Source organism: Lampetra fluviatilis, chromosome 54, assembly GCF_964198595.1.
Source record: "Lampetra fluviatilis chromosome 54, kcLamFluv1.1, whole genome shotgun sequence".
Taxonomy (NCBI): domain Eukaryota; kingdom Metazoa; phylum Chordata; class Hyperoartia; order Petromyzontiformes; family Petromyzontidae; genus Lampetra; species Lampetra fluviatilis.
In genome coordinates, this window is record NC_136328.1 from 1,625,001 (window position 1) to 1,634,775 (window position 9,775).

Below are 9,775 nucleotides of genomic sequence, written 5' to 3' on the forward strand. Positions count from 1 at the left end.
TCACGGCCATTCACGCGTAGCTGCTGCCACCCTCCCCCCCCCGTATATATCCCAATAGCAGCGCATGTCGGTGGCTGCCGCAGTACAGATGGATGAACCTCTGCGGTGCGTGTGTGTACGGCGTGTGTGCGTGTGTGCGTGTGTGCGTGCTGTGTAGTAGTAGTAGATAGACTGCGTGTGTAATTACCAAGCTCCCGAATGTTCCTCCTGGGGATGAGCGTCCCAGTGGTCAAGTGAAGGACATTGTGTGTGTGTGTGTGAGAGAGAAAAAAAATAGAGAGAAAAAAACCCCACGACTATAACGTGAATCAATATTGCTCGGATAGAGAATGACGGCGCTAATGACCAAAAATGTGCTTATTCTCTCAGTATTCTAATTTTTTTGTACGTCCTTGGATAGGATGATGATGATGGCAGTGGTTATTACGTACGCAGAATCACTCCTCCTCCCTCGGATCCTCCGCTCTCCGTTTATTGGTCCATAACCCCGCGTATATAAAATGCCACTAATGTCCAACTCAATTCAAGGTCTTTCCCGCGGCTAACAAAGGCCATGTGGGGGGGGGGGGACGTCGCCTTCGTGTCACGGCGACTCGGAGAGAAGCGATGACGTAACCGGCGAGACGCGAGGCTTCGAGGGCCGTGAGAGAGACTCTCTGCCCTGATGGATACGGCGCGGAAAGGGGGTAGTGAAAGAAAACAACAACAACAACAACAACACGTGTGTGTGTGTGCGTGCGTGTGTGTGCGTTGTGTGCGTGTGTGTGCGTGTGTGTGTGCGTTTGTGTGTGTGTGTGTGCGCGTGTGTGTGTGTGTTCCGTTGTGCCTCGCATCCGCCGGAACACGTGCGGCGCGTTCGCGATGGATGCGCGGCGGCTGGCGGAGCGCGCGACTCTCCAGAGCCACGCGGCGACGGAGGCGGTGGAGGCGTCAAATCAAAAATAAATATGAAGCGAGCGACACGCCACGCACGGAACGCTAGACGAGTAAACGAGCGAAGGTGGTGGTCGTGGTGGTGGTGGGACAAGCCAGCGCTTTTAACGTCCATAGCCCCGAGGCCGGGTTCAGTTATATTGTAGTCGTGAGTCTATCGATCAGGTTAGCGGAGCGCTGCATTTGTGTAAACACCGCATAGCGGCTTGCGTGCCGCTACGAGAGCGTCCTACAAAACAGGGCAATGAGCGCCGCCGCCGCTAGCGCGCAGCAGCAGCAGCATGTACAATGAATGGCTCTGCAGATAGACTCCCCCCCGCTACATCCACCGCCCCCCACATCATCGCCATTGGAGCAACGTCACATACACCCAGCAAGCAATGCCTTCCCACTCACTCCAGCCAGCCAGTCAGCCACACATCAAAAGCGCCCCCACCCCACTCTACACCCCCCCCCCTCCACCACTTTCTGCCCCCCCACCACTCCCTCCTCCTTTCTCACTCCACCACCACCACATGCACCCTCCCCATCCTCTCCTCTCCCCCCCCCCTTCTCCTCCTCCACCCCCCCCCCCCCACCACCACTGCCGCCGCACACACTCCCTCTATAGCCTCCCCGGCTGGAAGATCGCACGCTCCCATGGGACATTTGATGGATTAGAGTTAAGCATTTCCATTCCGAGCCTACCACCTGATGGCAAGGCGGGTATATAGGCTCTGCCGCTGACATCATCCCCGGCACAGTAACAGACGTAGGACCGCAGAGAGGGAGAGAGAGAGTGGGGGAGAGAGAGGGGAGAGGGAAATAGAGGGAGAGAGAAAGAGAGATAGAGCGGGAGAGGAAATCGGAACGTACACACACGTCCATCTACACGCACAGGGTCGCGCAGAGGAGGAGGGGGAAGAGCGCTCTCCTTGGTGCTGAACGCAGCCCGTGTCGCTGTCCGTGGTGCTGAACGCAACCCGTGTCGCTATCCGCTCTGCACGCCCCGGGTGGCTGTGCCTACTATCACGCAACCTTGCCTCGTCAGCACAGCAGCAGCAGCACGGGGTAACATACACGTAACGCGACAGCAGACAGACAGCAACAGATCGGCAGAGAGCAACGGCGGAGAGACAGCACAGGCGGCAAGAGGCACAGCACGGGGCGCCGAGTCACAATGCCGCGCTCTTTCCTCGTGAAAAAGGTGAAAACGGACGATTTCCTGTCGTCTTTCTCCAGTGCCATAGTGTCCGACAGCAGCCTCGATGCGCCCTACATCCACTCCCGCTCCTTCTCCGACACAGGGACCAGCATCAGCGTCCGCGTTACGCACAATGGTGAGTGCAAGCGCCGTACCCCGTACCCCCCCCTTACTGCTGCTACTGCTGCGGCCCCGACACAACGCAAGCCACATGTGGGTAGTTGTCAGAGACCCACTGTGTTTTTGTGTAGAGGTCGCAGCAGCCTTAGTAGCTGTTCGCCGTGTGCGCGCGTGTATTGTTACGGCAGTCTGATGGAGTGGTGGCGCAGTGGTTAACACACTGCGCTACGACCCCCCCACCCCCCAATCTGAGTTCGATTCCTGGCCGCGGCTAATATCAGTGGTGATTCTCTGAACCGGTATTGAGCCTGGCGGAGGTCAATTCAGCCGAAATTCAGTGTCTCGTGAAACGTGTAAACACCAGTGCTGGGAAGACAAAGGCAGCCGTGCGTGGATTAACATTAACATTAGATGGTGAGTGATACCTAAACCAGCCCGCCCCCCTTCATTTAAAACCAACACGCATTGACCAGCTTGGTGAAGTATGGTCAAACCACTCCCCCCACCCTTCATCCAGCAGTGGATAGACAAAGGAGCTGTCGATGTTAACGAGTTCCAGTACCACAATCATGCGATGCCTCTGTCGCGTGAATCCATAAAATTCCTCAAGGCCCCTCGCACAGGAGGCTGCTGCTCCACAATGTTTGGCCATTCCCCTTGGGAGTCGCCGGGTTCCCGATGTCAACGTGTTGCACACGCGGACTGCATGCGGACTGCATGCGGACTGCATGCGGCGCGCGTGCGGCGTAGCGGTGTAGCACACAGCGCTACCAACCCGGCCACCCGAGTTCGATTCCCGCTCACGGTGACAATTATCCCGCGATTGTCTGAACCGGTCCTGGGCCTCCGCTAGGTCGACCCGGCCTCAAATGATTACCCAGGGCGGTGTGTAAACATCAGCACGGTGGAGACGAATGCGGCGGTGCGGGCCACTCGCTCCCCTCGTGTGGGCTGGCCGTGCCGGCGCGCTCACTCACACCACTTGCGCCAACGGCGTGTTGTTAAGGTCCATACGGGGAGAATATGTGTCGATGTACGAGTGAGCGAGTGCGTGGCGCTGTGCGTGCAATCGCACACGGCTTGTTTGGCCAATTCCCCGTCCGATCGGCGCGAGTATGTCCGCATGCTCCTCTGGGCCTCGCGAACGCCACGAAACCGCCGCGTCGCTTTGTGCACTTGGCCGCTGTCTCGGGCCTTGCGCGGGTGAAATGCGCATTGACGTGCCAGGCTCACGGCGTGGGCAGTTGGTGGCTGTACACTCCCGCTTACGTAACATCGGAGTGCCCGTGCCCTCGTGTGCGTGTGTGTGTGTGTCTGTTGGGGGAGCGGTTAGCGCGCTGGGCTCCGAACCCGGCGACCCGAGTTTAATTGCCGCTCATGGCCAACAGCAGTGACAGTGATTAACTAAATTTGAGTCTAGGTAGACTCAGCCTCAAATGAGTACCTGGTGTGGTGTGTAAATGTCGCCACTGGGGAGACAAAGGCGGCCGGGCGTTGTGCTTTCCAAACACCCTGTCGTGTGCCGGTGCCGGCCTTCATAGGTGCTCGCTAACAGCACTTGCCCCAACAGTCTGATAAGGCTATACGGGGGGTCTTTGTCTTTGTCTTTGTGTGTGTGTGTACACGTGTGTGTGTGTGTGTACACGTGTGTGTGTACACGTGTGTGTGTGTACACGTGTGTGTACACGTGTGTGTGTACACGTGTGTGTGTGTACACGTGTGTGTGTACACGTGTGTGTGTGTACACGTGTGTGTGTACACGTGTGTGTACACGTGTGTGTGTACACGTGTGTGTGTGTACACGTGTGTGTACACGTGTGTGTGTACACGTGTGTGTGTGTACACGTGTGTGTACACGTGTGTGTGTACAGGTGTGTGTGTGTACACGTGTGTGTGTGTACACGTGTGTGTGTGTACACGGGTCAGTGCTACCCTACCCACCCAGCAGAGACCCGAGTTCGATTCCCGCTCACGGCAAACATCGGTCACGAATATCTGAACCGGTTCTGGGCCTCTCGCCTAGCTCGACTCGGCCTTAAACGAGTACCCTACCCAGCGCGGTGTGTAAACATCAGCTCCGGGGAGACAAAGGCGGTGCTGGCCACTCACACCTTCTCGTGTGCCTTCATAGGTACTCGCTAAGACACCTTTCCCTCAAAAGTCTGTGAGAGGCAAAATGGGAAATGTTTATTTGTCTACTGCGTAGCTTCCGTGCGTTTATAAGTTAATATTAACGTCGTTGCGTTGTTTGTTATTTCAAATTGTGTTGCTCTATGTGTGTGCATTCATACCCTGTGTGTGTGCATATATAATCTGTGTGTATGTGTGCATACACTCTGTGTGTGTGCACACATCACCTTTAACTCCCGTCTCTGTGTCTGTGTGTCCCATGTACGTATACTGTATATGTGAGTTTATTAATCGTAAAATTTATTGTTGTTGCTGCTGTATTGTTGTTGTTGTTGTTTGTGTTTACAAATCGTGTACCAGGTGGTTGTGTTGTCCTCGCCTTCATGTAGCACGCGTGTGTTCCTCTCATCGTCAACGCATTCGCGCGTGCGTGAGTGGGTGCATCATTGACGCATATCTGAACCGGTCCTGGGTCTCCCCTAGGTCGACTCAGCCTCAAATGAGTTCCTGGTGCGGTGCGTAAATATCGCACACTAGGGAGGCAAAGGCGGTCGGGCGTGGGGCTGGCCACCCACCCCCTCGTGTGCCGCTTCGGTCTTCGCTAACAGCACTTTCCACAACAGTTAATCAAGGCTATGCGAGACGTCTTTGTCTTTGTAGCAACAATGGCTTTACTACGACGCAGCTACTCTTGTTGCTGTTGTTGTACTGTTGTTGTTGTTGTCCTGTTGTTGTTGTCCTGTTGTTGTTACACTATTGGTGTTTGTATGAACCAACTGTGTAGCCGGCGATCCTGGTTTGATTTCAGGATGAGGATAACTTGGGTGGCCAATTCTCTTATCAACCTTGTCCCGAAGCCTTGCACGGAACGAGTGCACTGACGCGTAAACACCGACACTTAGGGAGACAAAGGCGGCCGTGGGAGTGTCGTGACGCTGTCACCCATCGCCCTCCACATCGTGTGCCGTCCCGGTCTTTAGATAGGTGCTCGCTAACAGCACTTGCCCCAAAAGTAGGCTTATGGCTATCAGGGGGAGCTTTGTCTTTGTACGTTCATGAACCATAAGTAGGCTTTTCAACAATTGCTGTTGGTCTTCACCGTATAGAATGCGACGGCTTTGTTATCTGTATACTATTGCAAATTCCGTCGACAAAGGCGAAGCTACTCTCTCGCGAGTCTGAGTACTCGCTGTATATAAATAATATCATAAAGACTAAAATGTATCGCCATGTACTTCTGTGTGTCCAAGTCTAATGGACACGCCGCGCTTCGGCGAGGAAGGGCCATGAATTATTAAACGTGCGGAGGCAGAGCAAGCCACGTGCAGCGAACACGTTTTGACATCTTTTACGCTCTCTCTCTCTCGTTCCATCTCTCTCTCTCTCGTTCCATCTCTCTCTCTCGTTCCATCTCTCTCTCTCTCGTTCCATCTCCCTCTCTCTCGTTCCATCTCTCTCTCTCGTTCCATCTCACTATCTCTCGTTCCATTTCTCTCTCGTTCCATCTCTCTCTCTCGTTCCATCTCACTATCTCTCGTTCCATCTCTCTCTCTCGTTCCATCTCACTATCTCTCGTTCCATCTCTCTCTCTCGTTCCATTTCTCTCTCTCTCGTTCCAACTCACTATCTCTCGTTCCATTTCTCTCTCGTTCTATTTCTCTCTCTCGTTCCAACTCACTATCTCTCGTTCCATCTCTCTCTCGTTCCATCTCACAATCTTTCATTCCATCTCTCTCTCGTTCCATCTCCCTCTCTCTCGTCCCATCTCTTTCATTCAATCTCTCCCTCTCTCTCCTCCTCCGGTGCCGTTACCACCATCATCACCACCACCACCGCCACCACCACCCAGGCTACATCAGCGACTTCATCGCGCCCAGCATGTACGGGGGAGAGGCGCTGGACGGGGTCAAGATCGCGTCCCCCGAGTCGGCCTACTCGACCGCCAACAGCGACGACTTCAGCAGCGGCGAGGCGGAACAGCCGGACAGTCCTCGCTCGGACGCAGCGGTGTCTCTCATCGACGCCGACACCGCGGCGAGTGACGGCTACGCGATGGACGCCTTCTTCATCACGGACGGCCGCTCCAGACGCAGCAAGTGCAACGTCGCTGCCTGCGACGGTAGAGCAGGAGGAGGAGACGGCGGCGGCGGCGGTGGTGGTGGTGGTGGCGACGGAAGAGGGGGAGACGGCGTGAGAGGAGTCGGAGGAGTCGTCGGAGGAGGAGGAGCCGGAGTCGGCGGTGCGAGGAGTAGCGGCCCATCGGCGGGAGCCAACAAGGAGTTGGGCGGCGGGACGCAGCTGAGACACACGTGCGGCGAGTGCGGCAAGACGTACGCCACCTCGTCCAACCTGAGCCGGCACAAGCAGACGCACCGCAGCCTCGAGAGCAAGATGGCCAAGAAGTGCCCTACGTGCAACAAGGTGTACGTGTCGATGCCCGCGCTCGCCATGCACGTGCTCACGCACGACCTCAAGCACAAGTGCGACGTCTGCAGCAAGGCGTTCAGCAGGCCCTGGCTGCTGCAGGGCCACATGCGCTCGCACACGGGCGAGAAGCCCTTCGGCTGCGCCCACTGCGGGAAGGCGTTCGCGGACCGCTCCAACCTGCGCGCGCACATGCAGACCCACTCGGCGTTCAAGCACTTCCAGTGCAAGCGCTGCAGCAAGACGTTCGCGCTCAAGTCCTACCTGAATAAGCACTACGAGTCGGCGTGCTTCAAAGCCGGTGGGAACAGCGAGGATGACAGCTGAGAGAGAGAGAGAGACGACGCCGCACCGCTACACCAGCGGTAGCCGCAACAGCCACCATCGTCACCGCAGCCGCCGTTGCCGCTGCTGCTGCTGTGAGAGATGATGAAGCGATGATGGAGATGGGAGTGAATAACAAGCAAGGAGCGACACCCGCTGGGAAGTTCTGTTGACAGCAGCAGCAGCAGCAAGATGATGGTGATGATGGTGGCGGTGGCGGTGGCGACAGAAGGAAAACAGATATGCAGTTTATATTTCAATCATTATCTTCCAAAAGAGCGTTCTTCCTTTTTGTTTTGAGTAATCGAATCAAATGACACAGGTCTTCCAATGGAACCAAAACATTTTGGTTGTGTGCGTGCGTGAGTGAGATAGAGAGACGGAGAGTTCGTCGTTTTAATTTCGCATTCCTGATTTTTTTTTTAAATCAACTTGCAAACAGTCCAAGTATTATGAATTTCCGAAGTCAAACAGCTCCACCCGTCGGGCTGCCCGTGTTGGGTTACGAGCAAGGTTCCACCACTGCCCGTTTTGTTTTCAAAGGTGGACTGGTAGACTTCTCTGGTTCGCGGATATTTTATACTCGGGTTCAACTCGTAAACCCCCGGTCTTGACTCAAGGCCACGTGTTTTTATGAAACGGAACTCTCCCCCACCACCCCTCCCACACCCACCCCCCCCTCCCCGCAATACTTCTGCGCGTGTAGTTGTGTGAAAGAGTCTGACTGGGCAACGCTCCCCAGCGTCAGTCAGTCTCATCCAGGGAATGCTCAGCATCGCGTAACCTATACGTCCATCACTGCTCGTACCGCTGTATATTGTACGTTGTGTTGACAACGGGAATATCCGTGTCATGTGTCTATCCCTGCATCACAAACAACCTCACCACAACCCCCAACCTCTCCATGTCAGCCTCTCTGTCCCTATTGTCTGCCTGTCTGTCTCTCTACCATGCTTTTGTCAGTCTCTCTGTCATTGTCTGTCTGGATCTGACACCGTCTCACCTCTGTCTGTATTTCAACATACATGCCTGTCTGTTAATGTCTCTGTCTCTGTGTTCCTCTAACCCACAGAATCATTTCACCCTCACCCCCAAGCCTCACAAAATGTTTCTCTTTTAAGGGGGCAATTTGAGCACCCCCTCTCCCCTCCTCCCTGTACTCCACTCCCCCGATCGCCCCGTCCCCCACCCTCTTTTTATAAATGGCAAGCCGTGTTAATGAGCAATACAGATAATATGTAAATGAGTGCGTGCTAAGCGTCTGTTCGTTTTTTTTACAATAGACGCTACGAATAGGGTAACTCTCCATCGACTGCACTTTATGTTACATTTTGCACCGGCGTTTATTTCCTTATCGAATGCTATTTATTTATTTCGTGTATTTATTTATTTAACATTTATAAGAACAAAACATCGATTACGTTTCGTAAAGCCAAAACGTCTTTCAGTTGCGCGTGGAATGCCTCTAATATAATATCCGTATTGTTTGTTTGTTTTAATATACAAACGCGTGAATATGACTCTATGTTTGATTTAGGTGATTAAGCATCTTTCGTGGAGTTCTTTAGCAACCACGATTTTTCTTTTTTTTTGCAAAGCGTATTCATAATCCACGTGACGTTGATTTCGAGCATTGAGTCTTCCACGGCTGTTGGCTGGCTGGCAAAACAAATAAAAAGTAGCAAGCCTGATCCTTTTCTTCCAATCCTATAATTTGAACTCCCCTTGAGAGGGAAGAGTTCCGATTATTTGGGTGACCAAAAAAACCCACCATTCTTCCAAATGCATCGGCAGGTATTCATCCCCCATATTTTAACCGTTTCCTACAGATTAATTCATTGATTGGTCACCATATTCTCGATAATCGAGTGCAGCCGCGTACAGTGAAAAAGAATTAACTACAAATGAAAGAGAGAAACAAAATCAAGAGAAACATTTGTACATACTTAAGGGCAATAATTGTGATGTTTACTTTCTTAAAAAACCTTACGGGGGAGAAAAAAAAACCTAAAATTAAACAAAAAAAGATGAAATGACAAAAAAATTATAATCAGATAATTGAAAAAAATGAAACCTACACGCTTTTTACAGTCACCAGCTCTGAATGCAGTATTTATTACAAGTTGTATAACCGCCACATTTAAAGTTTACAGCAATTGCTATGTTATTATTGTTGTTGTTGTTATGAATTATTGTTACGATCATTATTATCGCTGGCTGTACTTCAATTAATAAGCATTCGGTCCCCGCAAATAAAGGGGAGGCGTTTACTTTGTATGCCGATATAGAAGTGGTAGCTCCAGTGTGAAGGGTTCAAATATAAGCAGCATGCGGAAGGCGTCTCGACCCAATGTGATGATGATGATGAAACGAGTGGCCTGGTCCTTATTAACACCGAAGAACAGCTGACGTGTAGACCAGGTATATTCAGTATGGAATTTTAAAAAAAGAAATGCACTTGTAATTCATCCGAATGCCTGTGGTTAAGTCACAGTTCCCCCGTTTAATATAACGCGTACACGTAACGAGCTGTCCGTCTCCTAGCATGCTCTATCGTATGATAATGTGTAAATACCCTTTCACAAATGCATATCAGAAGAAAAAAAAAGAGTATGCCGCTAATATACCTGTTGTTAATGTTCAACCCGTTTGGGAATGATA

General features: G+C 52.5%; 1 protein-coding gene across 1 annotated transcript; it reads left to right on the forward strand.

Moving 5' to 3' along the window:
* Window positions 1-1,529: 1,529 nt before the first annotated feature.
* Window positions 1,530-7,442, forward strand: SCRT1 (scratch family transcriptional repressor 1). The gene is made up of 2 exons (XM_078879542.1): window positions 1,530-2,252; window positions 6,216-7,442. Exons 1-2 carry the CDS (start codon window positions 2,093-2,095, stop codon window positions 7,115-7,117), a joined length of 1,062 nt encoding a protein of 353 aa, XP_078735668.1. The 5' UTR covers window positions 1,530-2,092; the 3' UTR covers window positions 7,118-7,442.
* The last annotated feature ends 2,333 nt before the right edge of the window (window positions 7,443-9,775 follow it).

What these genes read in the sequence shown, in the direction of transcription:
- SCRT1 (XM_078879542.1), top strand. Translation starts at nt 2,093, where the DNA reads ATGCCGCGCTCTTTCCTCGTGAAAAAGGTGAAAACGGACGATTTCCTG. An exon ending in CGTCCGCGTTACGCACAATG is followed by an intron (nt 2,253 to 6,215) that starts GTGAGTGCAAGC and finishes ACCACCACCCAG; the next exon opens with GCTACATCAGCGACTTCATC.